Source organism: Chiloscyllium punctatum, chromosome 3, assembly GCF_047496795.1.
Source record: "Chiloscyllium punctatum isolate Juve2018m chromosome 3, sChiPun1.3, whole genome shotgun sequence".
Lineage (NCBI taxonomy): Eukaryota > Metazoa > Chordata > Chondrichthyes > Orectolobiformes > Hemiscylliidae > Chiloscyllium > Chiloscyllium punctatum.
In genome coordinates, this window is record NC_092741.1 from 125135771 (window position 1) to 125158460 (window position 22690).

Sequence of the window (22690 nt, forward strand, 5' to 3'; positions counted from 1 at the left end):
GGATGGTACATGTTTGGAATGAGCTGCCAGAGGACATGGTGGAGGCTACTACAAATGCAACATTTAAAATATATTTGGATGGGTATATGAATAGGAAGGGCTTGGAGATTTATGGGCCGGTTGCTGGCAGGTGGGACTAGATTGGGTTGGGATATCTGGTCGGCATGGACAGATTGGACTGAAGGGTCTGTTTCAGTGCTGTACATCTCTATGACCCTATAATTGCCACTGAATCTGTATTCACCATTGTATCAAACAGTGCATTTATTGTGCACAAAGTTATTCTTTCCTCCCATCACTACTGGTTCTTTGGTTCATCATCTTAAATCTGTCCCCCTCTGGTTATTAATCCTTCAGCCATTAGAAATCGTTATTTTTATTAGTTTCATCTAAATACTTCACACTTTTAAACATCTTGATTAAACCTTACCTTTTCCCACTCAGAGAGAATCCTTCAGTGCTTAAAATGATTCTCTTCAATATCTTCTATACCCAACATGGTGCCTAAAATTGGACACAATATTCCAACTAGGACCAAACTTGCGTTTTCAAAGGTTGACGAAAGTCTTCTGTGTTTGTACTGAAACCTTGGAAAGCCTCACAGTGTAGTGTTGTTTATGGTTCTAAGTGTCTGAAAGGGTTAATACTAAGGAGCGTCTTAAGCATCACCCACTATGATGACATGCTAGCGTGATGGGAGAACAGCTCAGAACCTCAAAGGATTAAGAGCTAACATCTGGGTTCCATTCAATGTCTTTGTAACAAGGTCTTATCATATCAGTGTAATTTGTACTTGTTGCTAACATGCAATTAACTATATCTAGTTTCAGACAAAAGCCTCTTCTCATTAGGCTAGCAAATGTTTTCTTCAACCATATCAGACCAAGTGAGCCCCTGTAGAACCCTACCCTGAAAAAGGATGATGAGAGCAAACATACCCCATACTACGTCATAGTTGAGATAGTCCCATGAAACAAGATTGACAATGAGAATAAATCATACATTTATCGCTCTCCATTCTGAAACAGTCATTCACCAATACTATTTTTTTTTCTCCTCAGCTAATTTTGTATCCATGCTGCTACTGCTCCCTTTATCACATGGGCTTCGATTTTGCAAATAAAGGCTAATATGCAATGCCTTTTGAAAATTAAAAACAAGCAACTGAATAGTCCACCCTCTCCATGATATAGTAAAAATCAAAACATGTTAACGAAACAGGATTTTCACTTAAATGTGTGCAGATTCACAGTTATTGGTCCACACTTGTCCATATGTCTGTTCATGTTCTGCTGGATCAGTTTCCAAATGTACCGTTAAGTGACTGTCCTGTAATTTTTTTTGCTGACTCTTCATTTTTGAACAGAGGTAACAGTTGAATTCTCCAGTCCTCTGGTATCATTTCTGCATTCGAGAACTGGGACCAGCATTTCCAGAATTTCTACCCTTACTTTGATCAGGCATTTAGAATGCATTCCATCTGAACCAGATGACATACCCATTTCAAGTACTCGCAACCTTTCCAATTCTCCCTATTCATTTTGTTTGAATTTTACCTCACACCTTAGCCTGATTTTACTTCCTCAGCCACATCTTCTACCTCCATCCATCTCTGGTTCCTTATCAGCTGCACTAAAAAACTCTTTTTCAGTTAATAACGTTCATGGAGGATTAAGTGAGCATCCAATATATTTATTGTACTGTGCGTTTAGATGGGAACGAAGAGGGTACAAGATAACTGACTACAAATGGACTAATTTGGTGGAACTGACCAGGTTTCTCCATAGTGTTGCTTCTTCCACCATGCAAATTAGACTTTTCCAATTGGATCATTTCTTAATATGACCACATAAAACTCAAGAACAAGTCAATGTCTCAACGTACAGAGGCTTATACTAGCTCAGATGAACTTGAAAAAATTGAAAATACCCTCTTACCTTCACAATAAGCAGTCAACAAATAGATCTCATTTGAGCAACAATATGTAGTACAAAACATCATTGTATGTAGGAAATGATTATTACTGGAGGGTACAGGAAAGTCTGAAGAGTGGAAATCGAATTCTGAACTTGTACTCAATAATCCAGCTTCAAATGACATTTATTGGAAACTTTATCAATTTTAGCCACTGTGTGGAACGCGTCACAAAACCACTCCACAAGCTGAGGTTTAATGGGGAGGATGGATTAAAATAGACAGTTTGTTTGTGGATCGACTAATCTTAGCTGTTATCATTGAAATTAAGGACTAATGCACCATTTATTTCTTCAGGCCAGTTTCATTTTTCATCTGTAAACTAAACAAGAAATCTCACTCCTTTATAATATTGAATTTAATTATTAAGTACCATGTTTTAAAATTAATCCATGCATTTCTTCCAATGTTTATACAAAGGCCTAATTCTCAGATAACAGTACTACACAAATTCAGTTATTAGCTACGTATCTCTTTCAGTTGCACAGTCTACTAAACAGGAAAGTCTATAGTACAATTCCAGTAAGGTGATCATCCCTTTCTTAATTCGCAGTTCCACCCAAATAACTTCCCTGGACATATTCCTAGGAATATCCTCCCTAGGTACAGCCGTAATGTCACCCCAATCCAAAATGCCACTCCCGCTCTTCTCTTGTCCCCATTTCTATCCTTCCTATAGCATTTATGCCCTGGAACATTAAGCTGCCAGCTCTGTTCACCCCTGAGCCACATCTCTAATTGCTATGATATCCCAATCTCATATTCCTAACCATGCCCTGAGTTCATCTGCCTTAAATATACGGCCTCTTGCATTGAAGAAAATGCACTTTAAATATATCAATCCTACCTCGTTTTCTATTTTGTTCCTGTCTGTTTAACTTACTCGTTTTCACAACTGTACCAGTCTCAGACTGATCACTTTCCTCATTATCTTCCTAGGTGCCACCCCCACCTCCTTACTAGTTTAAATCTTCCTGAGCAGCTCGAACAAATCTTCCTGCCAGTATATTAGTCCCCTTCCAATTCAGGTGCAATCCATCCTTCTCAGACAGGACACTTCTACCTCAGAGGATGCTTCCAATGATCCAAAAATGTGAATCCTTCTCCCCTACACCAGCTCCTCAGCCACACATTCATCTGCCCCATTCTCCTGTTTCTACCCTCGCTAGCTCGTGGCTTTGAGAGTAATCCAGATATTACTAACCTCGAGGACCTTCCTTTTAAATTCCTGCCTAACTTCCTACATCTGCCTGCATCTCTAGCTCGGGAGTCCCCATCACAAATCGATTGCTTGGAAACTGGCATACCTCTCGTTACATTGGAGCCAATCATAGTACCAGGAACCTGGCTGGATGTAGCACTATCACCCACTACATTTTTCATAACAGCATACTTGCTTAAGATGGGATAGCCACAAGAGACTCCTGCACTCTCCATTTCCTACCTTTTGTCAAGGTCACCCTCTACCTGACTATACCTGCAGAGTATTTCCCCTCCCTGCAACTGCCATCCATCACACCTCCTCGCTCTGTAAATTCTTCATTGCCTGGGTCGGTTGGAGCAACAGTTAGAGGCAATCTGATAGGATTCACAACTAAACATTTTCTGCATACATAATCATCAGTAATATGGAAACTCCACCTAACCTCCCACATCCAACAGGAAGAGCACATCACTCTACTAAAGGCCATCTTTGCACCTTAACCCTCTACAGGCCCAGTCTTACTGCTCTAAAACCACTGATCCAGGATTAGTACCTATGTTTTTATATTTCAGAATTTCAAACAAGAGACAGATCTCAATAACAACTTTTAATCAAAAAAACTCACTCCACTCAATTGTAGCTTTACAAAAGAAAATGAGTAAGGTTACACTTTAAAAAGGCACTTAGCTACTCCTCTGCTGTGAGCTCCCACACACAGGTTTCTCCAAGGTTAGCTGTGAATTTTGCTGTCTATTTTTCTTAGAATAAACTCGGATGTCCAGAGATACTTGAAACCAGTCAGCAAAAGGCAGCAGCTATTGAGGTTACTGGTGAGTCTTTCTCGGTTTGAATCAGTGCCCATGTGGTCACTGCCCTTGGTCTGTCTTCCTCCTATTTAAAGGGCTGCTGTTTTGATGCCCCCCCCCCGCCCCCTCCTCCCCAGCAGAATTCCAAAAGAAAGCATCACCTTATGAAACAGTAATTACTGCTCCTAGAATTAAAGGAAATCAGCTCCAACACTGAAAATACCTCAAAAAAAAGAAGCAACTTCACAACCACAACCTTTTCCCCGTCCTCTATCTTGGATTACCAAAAATCCCTGTCTTCGCATCAATGTTTCAAAAGCCTCTATTTCTTCCACTGATCTTTACATATTAGATATAGAGATGTACAGCACGGAAACAGACCCTTCCGTCCAACACGTCAATGCTGACCAGACACCCTCACCTAATCTAATCTCAACTTCCAGCACTTGGCCCATATCCCTCTAAACTCTTCCTATTCATATACACAGACAGATGCCTTTTAAATGCTGCCATTGTACCAGCCTCCACTAATTCCATACACACACTACCCTTTGCGTGAAAGAGTTGCCCCTTACGTCCCATTTGTATCTTTCCCCTCTTACCCTAAGCCAAAACCTCTAGTTCTGAACTCCCCAACCCCAAGGAAAAGACTTTGTCTATTTACCCTATCCACGCCCCTCATGATTTTATAAATCTCTACAAGGTCACCCCTCAGCCTCCAACACTCCACGGAGAACAAACCCAACCTGTTCAGCCCCTCTCAATAGCTCAAATCCTTCAACCCTGGTAATATCCTTGAAAGGGTTCAGAAAAGATTTACAAGTTTCACAACATCCTTCCGACAGAAAGGAGACCAGAACTGCACACAATATTCCAAAAGTGGCCTGACTAATGTCGGGTACAGCCGCAACATGACCTCCCAACTACTACACTCAATGGTCTGACCAATAAAGGAAAGCTTACCAAAAAACTTCTTCACTATCTTATCTACCTGCAACTTCACTTTCAAGGAAAAATGAACCTGCACTCCAAGGTCTCTTTGCTCAGCCACACTCCGAAGACCTTACTATTAAGTGAACAAGTCCTGCTCTGATTTGCTTTTCCAAAAATGCAGCATCTCACATTTATACAAATTAAAGTATAAGAGCTGGCAAGTCATGTTAAAATTGTACAAGACATCTGGTCACCACATTACCAAAAGGATGTGGACGCTTTGGAGAGGGTGCAGAGAAGGTTTATAAGGATGTTGCCTGGTATGGAAGGTACTAATTATGAAGAGAGGTTGAGTAGGTTAGGTTTATTTTCACTGGAAAAAGAGATTGAGGGGGGACCTGATTGATGTTTACAAAATCATGAAAGGTATAGACAGGGTGGATAGAGACAAGCTTTGTCCGAGGGAGAAGGATTCAATAACGAGAAGTCATGCTTTCAAGGTGAGAGGTGGAAAGTTTAAGGGGGATACACTCAGCAAGTACTTCACACAGAGGGTGGTGGGCATTTGGAATGCGTTGCCAGCAGAGGTAGTAGAGGCATGCACGGTAGATTCATTTAAGATGCACCTGGACAGATGCACGAGTAGGTGGGGAATAGAGGGATACAAATGCTTAGCAATTGACCGACAGGTTTAGACAGTGCATTTGGGGGGCTGGAGGGCCTATTTCTGGGCTGTAAATTTTCTTTGTTCTAAACTCCATCTGCCACTCTTCTGCCCATTGGCCCATTTGATCATGATTCCGTTGTACTCTGAGGTAACCTTCTTCACTGTCCACTACACCTCCAATTTTGCTGTTGTCCGCAAAGTTAGTAACTATATCTCCTATGTTCACATCCAAATCATTTATATAAATGACAAAAAGCAAAGGACCCAGCACCAATCCTTCCAGCACACCACTGGTCACAGGCCACCAGTCTGAAAAGCAACCCTCCACCACCACCCTCTATCTTCTACCTTCAAGCCAGTTCTGTATCCAAATGTGTAGTTTCTCCTGTAATCCATGAGATCCAAACGCGGTAACCAGTCTTCCACAAGGAACTTTGCCAAAGGCCTTATTGAAGTCCACATAGATCACGTCTACCATCCTGTCCTCACCAATCCTGTTACTTTTTCAAAAAACTCAATAAAGTTTGAGATACATGATTTTCTACACACAAAGCCATGCTGACTATCTCTGATCAGTCCTGGCCTTTCCAAGTACATGTAAATCCAGTCCCTCAGGATTCCCCCCAACAACTTGCCCACCAACGTTTAGACTCACCGATCTATGGTTCCCTTGTTCAGGTTATGAGGCATACAGGAAAGTAGATAGAATTTGGTATGTTATGATTTTTTTGTCTTGTTATAGGCTTGAGTTTTCTTGTCATTTAGAAACCAAAAATAGTTTGTAAATGATTCACATCAAAGATTTACACCAGTGAGGAATAGTATTCTATGAACGGAATAAACCAACGATAGCTAACTAAGGAAGTTAAGGATAATATCAAATTGAAAGAAAAAACATTCAACAGGCCAAGATTAGTGGTAAACTAGAGGACTGGAAAAGTTTTGAAAGTAAACAAAGATGACCAAACAGAAAATAAAGAGCGAGAAAATGAATGATGATGATAAATTAGCAAGTAATATAAAAATGGACAAACAAGGAGGACTATTTTAAATATACAAAAGGAGGTGGCCAAAGTGAACATCAGCCACTTAGAGAATGAAGTTGAGAAAATATGTTTGAGTGGTAACCAGGAGCAGCCACAGATTAACAGAATGATTGCCATCAAATCAAAGATAATTCTTTATGGCTTTTGCAGCTTGAATTGTTACTTCCAGCAATTAGTGAATCAATAACATTTGATCTCTTCGCACCTTTACCCTAATAGGGCTCATGCCCGAAATGTCGATTCTCCTGCTCCTTAGATGCTGCCTGACCTGCTGCGCTTTTCCAGCAACACATTTTCAGCACCTTTACCCTAGTTGTACTCTCATTTTCCAAAGAGGAAGTAGCACGATTATCCATCCAATCAAATTGCACCAGATGTCAGATTTATGGTGAATTAATTTGCTATTTGCACGTCTATTCTTGGAATATGGGATCAGGGTTGAATTAATGATTGCTGAGCTTGCTCCGCAAGTTAGAACCTGGTAGATCTGTCCTCCTGCAAGATTGTAGAGCACTTTGTCTGTCAATGTTTTTCTCAGCATCAACCATACTTCCATGTCATCCAGAGATGCAGATACAAAGAATGAACAAATGGTGTATATGCACATACCTGAATCCTACTTTCTACTAGTCTGAGTTATTACCTTTGAAGCACAATTTCTCGACTGTTTGTGACCACTTATCCCATTCTACTACATTTCCTCCTTGATGCCACATGATTCAACTTACTGAAGACTTTTTTTTAAATCATTACACAAGTCTACAATGTCTGTTACTCCCTCAAAGAATTCAATACGTTTGGTCAAGCATGCCTTTATTCATTGAGCTTTTTTAATCAATCTCTCCATTGTACAAAACTTGAGTGCTCCTTGAAAACAAAGACATGCAGCTAAAATTTTCTGTCTTGCATTCATCTGGTCAGACAAAAAATACCAAATCCCAACTGGCACGACAATTTATATTACGTGATGAAAGGCTGCTGTAAACCAGGAAGTCGACTCTGGTTGCAACATTGCCACTAAGAATGCAACACAAGCACAGGGGACAAAATTTTCCTGGCACACTCTCCATGACAACTTGACCAGAATTCACTAACCAACCAGTCAACACCCTTTTCTCATGCAGTATAAATTGTTTGTCTCTTTGAAATTTGACATTCTCACATCTATCCTGACAAGCTCAAGATGAATATCACTAACAATATTTCTCTTCTGTTGTTTTTTACATTATATTTTAATTGGTAGATTTTGTTTTGCATACATCTTTCAGTAAAAACACTTGTGTTTAGAAAACCAGTCACTATTGCCTGGAGCCCAAATCTAACCTTTGGCTTCATTTGCAGGTATTATAGAAAACTGACTCAGCCTGGAAACCTTGATACCTGAATCAATTGTTTCTTGAAACACATTTCATTTAGGGTAATTTTTTTTCAAGGTTATCGGAAAACTAAAATGAAACATTGAGAAAACAGAATCTAACACTGTCTAAATGAATAATAAAGCTTCCATTACCTGGCCAAACACTTTGGAATGAACTTAATACTTTAAAATACCATCTCCCACACAAATCACCCAGCAACATGAGCAAAATTGCCAATGTACAAGCATCTTCCTTCTTGGGAATTAGGAAGTTGAGGGTTGAGACAAATTTGTTGTATTCAATCATTTAAAATAAAAAGATTTCTTCACTTTGGTCAGAATGAGGTTCACACCCAATCCCAGCAGTAAAGAAGCAGTCTGTCTGTTATCATTCCAGTTTCTGGAACAGCAACCCATCTTTAGTTCCATATCCCAGCCTGTGACAATCCGGTCTTTCAATACAGAAGTATTGTAGTTTCATTTGTATCACTGGCGATTAAAAGATATTCGCAAACTGAATCAAGGTGTAAAACGTGGGATTCCCTCTAGGTTGACAAATCAATACTGAATATGAAAGACGTGTCAGGAAGAAAAGCCAACTTGTAAATCACTCTCATTGCCAATTAGAAGTAAACCCTGCCAGGTCTTTGACATTTCAGGATTTCCGCTCCCCTAACCACCAACCCACAAATCACAGTGGCCAATGTCAACAAATACCGATGGCAGTTCTGGATCCCTGGAGCAAAAGTCAACCGAAATTTACACCTCATTTCTTCTTCTTAGGCTTCTTTTTGCCAGAGTAACTTTGCTTCGTGCGCAGTTTTGTTTAAAAAAAACAACCTTAAACACAAGTTTACAATTTTAAGCGCCTCAAGCGGAGATCAGGTGCAACGTTGGTACTTTTTTTAAACCACGAAAAGTCAAGCCAGCAAAACAATAAAACACGGGTTGGGGGCTGCGGTTTCGGTACTTACTTTGGGCAGTTCACGTAGTTGGTTGGCGTCGAGCAGCAGTTCCTCCAGACTCCGGCTGTAGCGATAAATCTCGTCAGGGACGGCGAGGAGCGAACAGTGTCTCCGGTCCACCGCTTCGACGTGCCGGTTGCACCGCCACAGCGGAATGCAGTTAAACATGTCTCGGGCTCCGAGGGGGGTCGGCGGCACTTGTTGGGACTCCCGGGGGTCTCGCGGTTCCAGGAGAAGGGTCTTGGTGGGTGGTCTCGCGGTTCCAGAGGGTTTCGGGGTAGAAGGTGGTCTCGCGGATCCCCTGGAAGGTTCTCGAGGGGAACAGAGAGTCTCGCGGGTCCGGGCGGAGGTAGCGATTCCTAGGGGTTTCTGGGAGAAGGGGTCTCGCGGATCCCGTGGAAGGTTCTCGAGGGGCTCTCGCGGTTCCAGGAGGAGAAGGGAGTCTCGCGGTTCCCCCTGGAAGGTTCTCGAGGGGCTCTCGCGGTTCCAGGAGGAGAAGGGAGTCTCGCGGTTCCCCTGGAAGGTTCTCAGTGCGGGGGTCTCGCGGATCCCCTGGAAGGTTCTCGAGGGGCTCTCGCGGTTCCCCTGGAAGGTTCTCAGTGCGGGGGTCTCGCGGATCCCGCAGAAGGTTGTCGAGGAGAGGCGCTCTCGCGGTTCCAGGCGAAGGCTCTTCCCCCGTTCCCCTGGATGGCTATCCGGGTGGCGACAAGCCAGAGGCTCTCTGTATTCACTGCCCCAGTTCCTGAAGCCTGCCGCCTCCAACCATCCACCCGCAGAGAAACAACCGTGGTGGGCGCCAGCGGGCCGGGCATTCAACCTGATATCTAATCGAAGCGAGTAATTTCAAACCCCCGACTCCAGCCCGGCTTTCTTCTCCTCCTCCCTCTCCGGCCGGCTGCTTTCGATTGGCGTCTGACCCCAGTTTCAGGAGAAGTTTCTAAAAGGTAAACCAGTCCGTTCCTTTCAGTTTCTCCGTTGTCCTACATATCTACTCTTTTCCGTCTCGATCAGGATTTGCTCTGGTCCCAGTTCGTGAACCGGAACACACACTCCCTCCTTCAGTTGACGTCACGCTCCCAGCGGCCTCACGTCAAGGGAGAGAGGGAGAGAGAGAGAAAGGGCAGGCACTGTGGGGAGAGGGATTGTACTCAGACTGGGTGGAGGGAAACACTGAAGGCGAGAAAGAGGACAACAAATGAATCCAAGGATTGAAAGTCGGGGGGGGACAGTGGGGGAAGGGTGAGAAAGAAGGGATGGGGGGAAAAAGTGGGAGAGGAGGAGAAGGGGGAGGTGATGAAAGAGGGGGAGGTGGGAGAGGTGAAAGTGGGGGGAGGACAATAGGTGAAGTAGACCAATGGGAGTATAGAAAGAAAGTCAGAAAGGGGGGCAGGCTGTGGGTGAGGGGAGGAAATGGGGTAAAAAGGGTCGGAATTATGTAAACTTGTATAAAAGTTGTGAATTTCCTGTTGTGTGGAAAGTGAAGGATGTACTGGGTTGCCTTCCATTCCCTTCCCTTTTATTTTGTTACTCGTTGCCGATGGCAAGTTAAAGATCATCTTCTCACACAGCAACTGCTTCTTCTCTGCAATGAGAGCGACAGCAAGAGGGATGGTGATTTAGCTGTAAATACCGAATTGTTATCACTGAGATTTATTTCACGAGGTCACAGTGTTTCAGCCACTGAACTCACTCAGATAGTAAACATAATGGGATAGTCTGGTATAACTCACAACGATGCCCATTCAGACCCTATCATAGAATTCCTACAGTATGGAAGCAGACCATTCGATCCATCGAGTCAGCACTGACGTTCCAATGAGCATCCAACCTAGACCCACCCCTCTGTAACCCTGTATTTCCATTGGCTAATCCACCTAGCCTAAACATCCATAGACACTATGGGCAATTTAGTGTGGCCAATCCTGCACATCTTTGGACAGAAAAGAGCCTTCACAAAAAAAAATGTATGTTAAGGGACTGCACATATCTTTTAAAGTGCACTTGTTTCTATAATTTGCAACAATAGTGCACTCGAGACCCATACCTAATAAGTGATTCCCGATCTTCACATGTAGTACCGAGTTTCCCGGCTGCTTTTTTTGCACCTCCTAGTGGCTGATTATAGAACAAAACTGCAAGAATCAAGGAATGTGTCTTTTGCCAACATTAGTTCATGATCCTAGCTGAAACATAAACAAATCTTTTCTCAATGTGAACCTGTCTATGTATATATTTTCTAACTCATTCTGCTTTTGTTATACCTGGTGTCCAGTGAACAAAGAAATAACAGAGAAGGAAAACAAAATGAAAGATTAGCAGATGATCAATCTCTACAAATAATTATAGAAGATTATATCACAAATATAAGAATACAGGTTTTGGAAATGAAAACAATTGATTAAAATGCAGATTATGAGGATTATCACTAGAGCATATGTATTGAAAAAGTAGGTATGATTGTCGGTATATTATTTTTAGCTAACTGTCAAGTGATGATTCCCCCTCAATAACCATACATATCTGAGAGTGAGGTCTTCAGTCACTGGAAATTTTCCAATTGAACTCAGTTTTGCTGGAGCTCATTCATGTCATAATCCATCATTGCTGACGGGGACAATTCTACTCTCGTGTTGAAAGAAATTTCACAGAATTTTGAAAGCTGACAGCACTGGAGGAGACTATTCAGTCCATTGTCCCTTTGCTGGCTAAAAATCAGTCATGCTTTGTACACTTTGCTGTTTTCTGTCCATAAATCCTGAAAGTTCCTCTTCTTCCACCGCTTGCTTAAATCTCTCTTAAAATTATTAATGGAATCAGCTTTCACCAACCTTTCAGGTTGAACATCCCAAATCTCAACAATTCCAAATGAAAGTAAATATCTTACATTCCCTCTGGATCTTTTACCAATGATTTTGCATTAAAGATCACCAGATCTTAACCCACTCTGCAGTAGGAATACACTTTTTCTATCTCCTTTACAAAAAACTCATTATCAGTTTGAAAATCTCTCTGCCACCTTTTAACCTTGTTGCAATGGTGATAATTATGGACTGTGAGAATGGTTAGCTTGGGTGGCTGGTTTGCAGAGTAATGCCAACAGTGTGGATTCAATTCCTGCACCAGCTGACATTGCTATGAAGGATTCTCCTTCCCAATTTCTCCCATTGCCCGAGGTGTGGTGACTCCCCAGCTAAACCACCACCAGTTGTCTCTCTCTCTCTCTCTCTCTCTCTCTCTCTCTCTCTCTCTCTCTCTCTCTCTCTCTCTCTCTCTCTCTCTAATGAGAGGACAGCCCTGTGCTTTACGAGGGCTATGGAAACTTTACCTTTATGGGTTATTGAATTTTAACTTCCATCATCTGATTAGTATACCTGTTTAAAATGGAAGAAATATGGACCTAAAATAGCTGTAGTGCTAATGTGATCACAGATTGAGGCAAACCTTGTGAGACTCATGTGTAAAACAAGCCATACTAGCTGCATTGTGATTACCATTTTATCTGAAGACATCAAATCAAGGCAACTGAGTCAACATCAAGAAATTTGCATTTTCAATTTACTCCATATGGATGATAATTTCACATATTGGGTGATGAAAGGTTCATAACTTAACCAGCTCAGAAAGGCAATGAAGCCAGATGCCAGAATATACAGTGGACTATACTTTAACAGTTGTTTTTGAGCAGCAGAGCAGATAGAGAAGGCAAAATGAATTTGTACAATAAGAACTGGGACTGTCCCTCTCCCTTCCTGTATGTTTCATTAGCTCAGATTACAGCACTGGGTGAATAGGTAATTTGCAAAAACTAGCTATTCACTAAGACAAAGATATTTATACTTGCTGAAATTGTACAGGACCTTGGTAAGTGAACACCCGGCTCATTCTGTGTAGTTTTGGTCTCCAGATATGAGGAAGGGTGTTCTGGCTATGGAGGGAGTGGCAACAAAAGTTTAACAGACTGATTCTTGGGATGGGCAGGAATGGTGAATGAAGAGAGACCAGACAAGTTAGAACTATATTCGCTGGAATTTAGAAGAATTATGGAGAAATCTCAGAAATGTATAAAATTCTAATGAGGAGGATGTTCCTGACAACCAGCTAGACCTGAACCAGGGATCATAGTCTAAGGTTATGGGTAGGCCATTTAGGACAGAGATGAGAAATCTCTTCACCCAGAGAATAGTGAACCTGTGGAATTTTTTGCCACAGAAAGTGGCAAGCCAAGTCCTTGAAAGTTTTCAAGAAGGACTTAAATAAGGTTCCTAGGGGCCAAAGGGATTAAAAAATGTACGGGGAAAAAGCAGGACGAAAGTACTAAGTTGCATGATTGGCCATGATCATGTTGACAGGCAGGGCAGGGTCAAAGGGCCAAATGGCCAACTCCATACTCTGCTAATGCTAAGAATACAAGTCAACCATTAAACAGCTGTAGTGTCAGGTTAAGAACTTAATTCAGCAAACACTTTATTAACGAGCACCGATAGGACAAGGAGTGTGCAGGTTGATCAAATATTCTGGATAATCAGATGTATGCATAACTGCCATAAACCCTGACTAAGCGAAGTTTTGAGACATCAGTATCCCTCAAAATCTACTTAAAAACATCAATACACTTCCTAAATCAATGTTAAAAACACATAGTAAGTATGAGAAACATAATGCAGGGGTTATACACATTACTGTTTATGCTTTATTTACAGCATAAATACACGGATATCACAGTATTTAAGGTATGTAATTTTTGCTGATTGATAAGATGCTGTTTAAAGCACAGTTTGCTGTACCTCAAGGTCACTAAGCACTACCAACAGTGGGATGCTAGAAAAGCACAGGAGGTCAGGCAGCATCCGAGGAGCAGGAGAATTGACGTTTCAGGCATATGCCCTTCATCAGGAATCTCCTTCTCCTGCTCCTCAGATGCTGCCTGACCTGTTGTCCTTTTCCAGCACCCCACTCTCGACTCTGATCTCCAGCATCTGCAGTCCTCACTTTCTCCCACTAAGCACAATGCTGTATAACTTATTTTCACTGTCTAAAACAGTGTGTGTGTGTTTGATGTAAGACCAGAAGACATGGGAGCAGAAATTAGGCAATTCAGCCCATTGAGTCTGCTCTGCCATTCAATCATAGCTGATACGTTTCTCACCTCCATTTTTCTGCCTTCTCCCTTTAACCTTTGATCCCCTTGACAATCAAGAATCTATCTATCTCTGTCTTAAATATATTCAACGACATGGCCTCCACAGCCTTCTGTGGCAATGAATTCCATAGTTTCACCACTCTCTGGCTGAAGAAGTTTCTCCTCATCTCTAAAGGATCTTCCTTTGACTAGTCTGTGCCCAGTCTGTTTCCTGCTAATGGAAACATCTTATCAACATCCACTCTGTCCAGGTCTTTCAGTATTCTGTAAGTTTCAATTAGATCCCCCCCTCATCCTTCTAAACTCCATCGAGTATAGACCCAGAGTCCTCCAACATTCCTCATTTGTTATGCCTTTCATTCTTGGGATCATTCTCGTGAACCTCCTCGAGAGCCGCTCCAATGCCAGTACATCCTTCCTGAGATACGTTATGGACCAGGCCAGACCCCCTTAAAACAATTCAAGAAGGTAGCCCAGACCCTAAATTTTCTCGTTGTTTTAAGCAGATGTAAAGTGAATATTCCAGGAGCAACGCAGCTGGTTAAACCACTTGGTTTTAAACAAAACAGACTTTATTTACACACAAACAAAAGAAAACCAAATTTATAATAACATATCTATTTGAAAAGTGTCAAAAACTGTAGCACTGGAAAAGAACAGCAGCTCAGGCAGCATCCGAGGAGCAGGAGAATCAACATTTCAGTAATAAGTGGTGGAGGCTGGTGCAATTACAACATTTAAAAGCCATCTGGATGGGTATATGAATAGGAAAGGTGTAGAGGGATATGGGCCAAATGCTGGCAAATAGGGCTAGATTAATTTAGGATAACTGGAGCTTAATTGAGATAAATGCGAGGTGCTCCATGTTGGAAAAACAAATCAGAGCAGCACTTGTGCGCTCAATGGTATGGTTCTAGGGAGTGTTGCTGAACAAAGAGAATTTAGAGTGCAGGTTCATAGTTCCTTGAAAGTAGAATCACAGGTAGATAGGATAGTGAAGAAGGCATTTGGTATGCTTTCCTTCATTGATCAGAGCATTGAGTATAGGAGTCATGTTGCTTTGTGTGTGGGAAATCATGTCTCACGAACTTGATTGAGTTTTTTGAAGAAGTAATGAAGAGGATTGATGAGGGCAGAGCAGTGGGTGTGATCCATATAGACTTCAGTAAGGCGTTCAACAAGGTTCCTCATAGTAGACTGATTAACAAGGTTAGATCTCATGGAATACAAGGAGAACTAGCCATTTGGATACAGATCTGGCTAGAAGGTAGAAGACAGAGGGTGGTGGTAGAGGGTTGCCATTCATTCTGGAAGCCTGTAACCAGTGGTGTGCTGCAAGAATCAGGACTGGCTTCACTGCTTTTTGTCATTTATATAAAAGATTTAGATGTGAACCTATGAGGCAAATTAGTAAGGTGGCAGATGAGACCAAAATTGGAAGTGTAGTACAATGGGATCTTGATCAGATCGGCCAATGGGCTGAGGATTGGCAGGTGGAGTTTAACTTAGATCAACGTGAGGTGCTGTATTTTGGAAAAGCAAATCAGAGCAGGACTTATACACTTAATGGTAAGGCCCTGGGGAGTGTTGCTGAACAAAGAGACCTTGGAGTGCAGATTCATATTTCCTTGAATGTGCAGTCGTAGGTAGATAGGATAGTGAAGAAGGCATTTGGTATGCTTTCCTTTATTGGTCAGACCATTGAGTATAGGAGTTAAGAGGTCATGTTGAGACTGTGCAGGACATTGGTTAGTCCACTTTTGGAATATTGTGTGCAGTTTTGGTCTCCTTCTTATCGGAAGGATGTTGTGAAACTTGAAAGGGTTCAGAAAAGATTTACAAGGATGTTGCATTGGAGGGTTTGAGCTAGAGAAAAAGGCTGAAGAGGCTAGGGCTGTTTTCCATGGAACATCGGAGGCTGAGGGGTGACCATATTATAGGTTTATAAAATCATGAGGGGCATGGATAGGGTAAAAAGACAAGGTCTTTTCCCTGTGGTAGTGGAATCCAGAAGTAGAGGGCACAGATTTAGTGTGACAGGGGAAAATTTTAAAAGAGTCCAAAGGGGCAATATTTTCATGCAAAGGGTGGTGCCTGTATGGAATGAGTTGCCAAAGAAAGTGGTGGAGGCTGGTACAATTTCAACATTTAAAAGCCATCTGAATGGGTAAATGAATTGAAAGAGTTTAGAGGGATGTCGGCCAAGTGCTAGCAAATGGCATTATATTAGGTCAGGATATCTGGTCAGCATGGACAAGTTGGACCGAAGGGTCTGTTTCCATGCTGTATGTCTCTATTACTCTATAATCAGTACAGGAGTTGAGTCTCCCTCTTTACCTCATCATAACAACCTTTCTGTTTTGAGGAGTGCAATTTTTGAACCTTGTTTCGCAACTGAAATCCCGCTTCCCAGGTCACCATCTTGGTAAACCTCATATACATCACTTCTAAGACCTTTATATATTTCCTAAAGTGCAGTGCTAATAAATTGGATTAGCTTAGTCTGTTTTGTTTTTTCAGAATAGTATTCTCCTGAGTAATTTTCTATCATAGCTGTTGGGTGAAAGCCAGTGTTTTATTTGATTAGCTTGGCTAAAGCTGATATACGTGCCATCAGCAGAATGTTATCAGGCTCCATAGCTTTTGTTATATCCATTGCTATGATTATGTTTTAACATCATATGGATTGAACTACATTAAGTAGACAGCAATATCCACGTTACTGGAGTGTTCAAAAGAAGCTGCAGTAGAAAAGTTCCTTCGGAACTTTAGATTAAAGGTGATTACAATTTCAGCTTTATCACTGACTCCTCGTCTTCACTGTGACATGATTGCACCTGCTATTATTAAAAAAAAACTTTCTTCCCTTAATTACATGAAAGAGAACAACAGGCTGGAATAGATTTGATAGGTCTATTGAGTTTTTCCCGAAGGACCTATTTATTTTGTAATCCCTTAGTCATGTTTTATAACATTATGATATTTAGCATGCAAAGTTTTCTTATACTGTTGGTTCATCAAGTTAATGCATCATTCTAAGGTGTGCTCAGTTGTGGCCCTTGCATGCCTTGCCACATTTCTAGCTGGATCATGATGAAGGAATGCAGAATGTGCTGAGCCTTGAAATTATAAATTGTGGTGGTACAGAAATCTACTGCTTCCAGGGCATCTCTCAACTTTTTTTAAGCTTTAGATCTGTGCTGAATCTGGCCAACTTTTAGTATGATGATAGTTTCCATTCCTTCACTATCTTAATTCTGGATGAGACTATTCACATTCATAGAACATTACAGCGCAGTACAGGCCCTTTAACTCTCTATGTTGCGCCAACCTGTGAAACCATCTGAAGCCCATCTAACCTACACGATCCCATTTTTATCCATATGTTTATCCAAGGACCATTTAAATACCCTTAAAGTTAGCAAATCTACTACTGTTGCAGGCAGGGCGTTCCATGCCCCTACTACTCTCTGAGTAAAAAAACTATCTCTGACATCTATCTTTAGTTCTATATATGATTCTGAGTTGTTGCTGACCATCTATACATGTCATCACTAAGACAGACAGTTTCTACTTGCAGCTCAATACACTTAAGCATGCTGACAAAACTCCAAGATTTAACCAAAGAAATACACTTCTGTGGGCTTCCTACATTCTATCTTTTGTAAACATGGGGTCACCCAAAGCTCTGTCCCCAGCAATAGTCTTCACAAGGATCCATTCACCCATTTTCTGTTGGGCCCACTGACCTACACTTTTTACATCTCTGCATGGCCTCAACCTTCCCTATCTCTGCAATCTCCTCCACTGTCACCTGTCAAGTTACCTACCTCATCTAATCTTGACCTCTTGTGCATTTTTAAACATTCCATCATTGATATCTATGCCTTTAGTTGACAAGGTCACAAGCTTGAATTCCATTATCTGTGCTTCTCATTGTCTTTCTTTAAGACCGTAGTTAACACCTATCTAATTCAGCCTCTGCATTCATATTTCCTATGTGACGGGTTTCAAATTCTGTTCGATAACACTTACTCCACTGCTGAGGTCTTGTAGGTAGCTGATGGCAAGTAATATGTATTAGTATAATTTTGTGATAGGCACAATTGTATTTGCCTATTTACAATTTTTAGGACTCATATGAAGTTGATTTATATTCAAAGACAGTGCCACATACATTTTTCTCTATTTTTTAAAACTGACTTATTTTATTTGCAGCAGTAAATTCAGTTAACATCTTAAACAATTCAAAATGGTACCAAATCATGGCAACAGTGGAAGAGCTTTTCACTATAACTTACTGTTTTTCTCAGTGTAAAATACATATGACATTAAAATCATTCATTCAAAATCATTAATTTGTTCACTGATGATCAGAGACACATTTCTGCTGAGATGATTTCAGTAATTTCAGAATTGGCCAGTAATAAATATGTTTCTTCAAGATAGGCTGGTCCAATCAGACTTTTTCAGATTTCTGGAAATGATCATAAGATTGTAAGTGTTCAGCACCATTCATGACTCCTCTGTTCTGAAGTTCTGAAGCAGTCCACCTGGCAAGTTGCATTCAAGCCACACAACTGCTAGGCATCTACTATTATAGACAATATAACCACCAGTTCTGACATGCAATAGTATTGCCATCACTAAATCTCCCAATATCAACATCTTGGGGGTTACTATTGACCAGATATTGAATTAGATTAGCCATATAAATACAGTGGCTACAAGAGCAGCAGATACATGGGAACTTCATCACCTGCAAGTTCCCCTCCAAGCCACTTACCATCCTGACTTGGATATATGTTGCCATTCCTTCACTGTCACTGGATAAAAAAATCATGGAATTCCCTCCCTAATGGCATTGTGGGTCTACCTTCAGCACATGGACTGCAGTAGTTCAAGAAGGCTGTTCACCAGCACATTCTCAAGAGCAACTAGGGATAGGCAATAAATGCTGGCTAGCCAGTGTCACCCACATCCCACAAGAGACTGAAAAATAGAGGACTTAATCGAGCGTAGGCAAAAAGCTTGTACCCAATCACTATAGGTTTCACCATAATTCAACAGAAAAGCAGCATAGTAGTAGCGAGGACGTAATTGCAATGGAGGCAGCGCAGAAAAGGTTTACTAGATTAGTTCCAGCAATTGAAAGCTTGTTTTGTGAGAAGAAGTTGAGATGTTTAGATCTATATTCATCAAAGTTTAGAAGGATGAGAAGAGATCAAATTGAAATATATTAGGTGCCAAAGAGCATTAACAAAACAGACATTGAGATTCAAGATGGTGGCAACAAAGTAGATCTGAGTCTGCTGAGCTCTGCCCAGGACCCAGGCAAAGTGGGGTACCCACCCTCTCTCACTCTCTAAACTATTTAAGGTAGCCTTTTCCCAGCAGCTTTGGTCATTCTGCATCAAACTTTAGCTGTCTGGTGCATTTTAAAATGACCAAAGGTAAAGAATCATGAAGTTCGCAACAGGCAAGATCAGGCGACCCCTCCCTTCCCCCGGCAGCAACAGAGACATCTGCGGCCGTCCCGGGGGACTTACCTGCAGAGGCAAGCCTGATCTTGGAGTCTCTGAAGCTCCAAGAGAAGATTGACGCATCTATTGAAGAGACCCAGTCCAGGTGGGGGTCGATCTCGGTCATGCTGCAAAAGCATGACCAAGAGATCGAGAAATTCAGGCAGCGTGTTGGAGGGGCGGAGCAATGTGCCGCAGCCTCCGAGACCACTGCTGGATCCTCTGCAGGACAGGTCCGGGCTCTGGAGTGCCGAGTCCAGGCCTTAGAAGAACATATCAACGACCTCGAAAATCAAGGTCAATGGAAAAATATTAGGTTGCTGGGCCTCCCCAAACGGGAGGAGGAAGGCCAGCTTGTTGATTTTTTGGAGTAATGGCTTCCGCAGCTATTGAAACTGGAGTCGGAGCTGGGCTGGGTGTGGGTTGAGTGGACCCACTGGGTTGCTATGCGCAGGCCTGGGTCAGAGAAGCGCCCCCGCCTGATCCTAGTTCAACTTCAGTACTACAGGGAAAAACAAATGCTGCTGGAGCCCTACAGAGTTTTGGGGAAGGATCCCCATGCCATCCCCATCCCCACCCCATGGTATACAAGGGTTTCAAAATAATGTTGTTCCAGGACTTCTCTCCGGTTGTGGTTCGCAAGAGAAAGGCATTCGACAAGGTAAAGAAGCTCTGACGGACTTAAATATTCAATATTCCATCCGATACCTGGCAACGCTGCGCCTCAGTCATGGAGGATCAGTGTATAACTTCGGTTCGTTGGAAAAAGTGAAAGAATTCTTAGATGCTGTCAAATAGACAGCTGGATTTTAACTATATGGATAACAACTTTATTTTGTTCCCCCTCCTTTTGTATTTTCTCCTCCTCTTTCCCTTTTTTTTTCTCTTTTCCATCCTTCCTTGGGGGGGGTGGGGGGGGGGAAAGGGGAGTTGGTGGGAGGGGTTTGTTCTTTCTTCTTTCTTTTGACTCTTAGTTTTAACTTGCTCAGTTTATCCGATTATTGGGGGATGTTTGAGGTTTTTTTTGTTCCTTAAATTTTGCTGGGATTATAATTTCATATATTTTATCTTATGTTGTTGTTTTGTTAAGAATGCCTAGGTAATAGTATGGAGGGGGTGGGTTGCCGCCCACTTTTAATTCCTGTATTATAAGCTATTGGCATTTGTTTACTTTACTTTGTAATGTCTGGGCCGAGGGCATGGCTCCAGCTGTGAGGTGTTATGGTGGGATTACTGGAAGGTAGGTGTGCCTCCTGTGGACAAGGGGAAAGTCTCCTTTTAATTATGTCTTATGTTATTTGTTTAGGAGTAGTTCTTGGCTGTTTTGATTTAGTTGTTTTAAAAGGTGTTTTTATATGTGAATTGTTTATGGTTTCTACTCAATGTCTTTAGAGTGGGGTTCTTCCTCCTGGGGGGGTCTCGAACTTGCTTGAACGATCATGGCTAGTCATTCATTTAAATGGTACACGTGGAATGTCAAGGGGGCCCACTCGCCAATTAAAAGGAAAAAGATATTATCAAGTCTTAAAAAAGAAAGGGTTGATGTAGCCCTTTTACAGAAGACACATCTACTTGATAATGAGCATTCAAAGCTGTAACAGGGTGGATTTGGCCAGGTGTTCTTTTCATTTTTTAGCTCAAAAAGTAGTGGAGTGGTCATTCTTATCTGGAAGAATCTTACCTTCCAAATACTAAACCAGATAAAAGATGAGTCTGGATGGTATATATTACTTAAAGCCCTAATATATAGAAAGGAATATGGGATTTTGAATGTTTACTACCCCCCGGCACATCCTTTTAAATTTGTAACAGAAGCATTCACCAGGTTGATGGCTCTCGGGGTGCATCACACAATTTATAGGGGAAGATTTTAATTGTATTATTGACCCCGAGGTGGACAGGATACCTAAGAGCTCCGTGGGTATATCTCTGAGATCTAGGCAGTTGGCTGATCTGAATAGGTTGTTGGGGCTGGTAGATGTGTGGAGGTGGCTTCACACTGAGGGTAGAGATTTTAATTTTTATTCTAATCCACACAAGTGCCATACCAGAATCGATATGTTTTTTGTCCCTTTTGACCTTTCTGAATTTGATATTGTTTTGTAAAATAGGTAATATAACTATTTCTGACCACGCTGCAGTATATTTGGAGGTTAAGACTAGTGATGATGAGATGGGTTCTCGACACTGGCGTATGGACTCTTTCCTATTGAAGAGTAGTAAGTTCATAGAATATTTCTTGCAGGAATTTAAAACTTTCTGAGATATCAATTCAGGCACAGCCAGTAACCCATCGGTGATGTGGAAGACTGCTAAGGCATATGCGCATGGCTTGCTTATCTCATATTCTGCGACCTGGAAAAGACAAAAGGGAGAACAACAGTGTCTGCTCGAGACTCACCTGAAGGCAGCTGAGACAGTATATGTTGATAGGTCCTCCATTACTAAACTACAGCGGATTACAGCCCTCAGGGCAACTTTGAATACCACACTTACTCAAACAGCAAAGAGAGAGATACTATTTGCGAAGCAGAGATTATTGAATACGGGGATAAGCCAGGCAGGTATCTAGCATACCTTGCCAGAAAGAAAAAGACTCTCCAATCCATTACGTCTGTTAGAGAGAGTGCTGGTACCCTGACTTGTGATCCTAAAAAGATCAATGCAGCCTTTAGAAAGTTCTATTTCAAATTATACAAGTCAGAGGGCTGTGAGGATAGAACGAAGAAGATGGAATGTGTTTTTAAAAATCTGGCCCTAACCTTGGAGCAGTTGTTGCTTTTGAATGCCCCCCTGACAATCCAGGAAGTGGTGAGGCAGCTCCAGAGTGGTAAAGCATCCAGACCAGACGGATTCCAGGCTGAGTTTAGATTAGATTAGATTACATTACACTGTGGAAACAGGCCCTTCAGCCCAACAAGTCCACACCGACCCGCCGAAGCACAACCCACCCATACCCCTACATTTACCCCTTACCTAATACTACGGGCAATTTAGCATGGCCAATTCACCTGACCTGCACATCTTTGGACTGTGGGAGGAAACCGGAGCACCCGGAGGAAACCCACGCAGACAC

The 22690-nt window shown here is 41.8% G+C and overlaps 1 protein-coding gene across 2 annotated transcripts in view; it reads right to left on the reverse strand.

Annotated features, from left to right (window-relative positions):
* Positions 1–9778, reverse strand: part of lrrc1 (leucine rich repeat containing 1) — a 179367-nt gene extending 169589 nt beyond the window's left edge. Inside the window, exon 1 of one of the 2 annotated variants that reach the window (XM_072560262.1) lies at positions 8962–9778. In XM_072560262.1, the coding sequence (XP_072416363.1) occupies positions 8962–9120 (159 nt within the window). In that variant the 5' untranslated portion in view covers positions 9121–9778. The remainder of the gene's footprint in view (positions 1–8961) is intronic. The other variant, XM_072560270.1, reaches the window with a different exon arrangement.
* Between the last annotated feature and the right edge of the window lie 12912 nt (positions 9779–22690).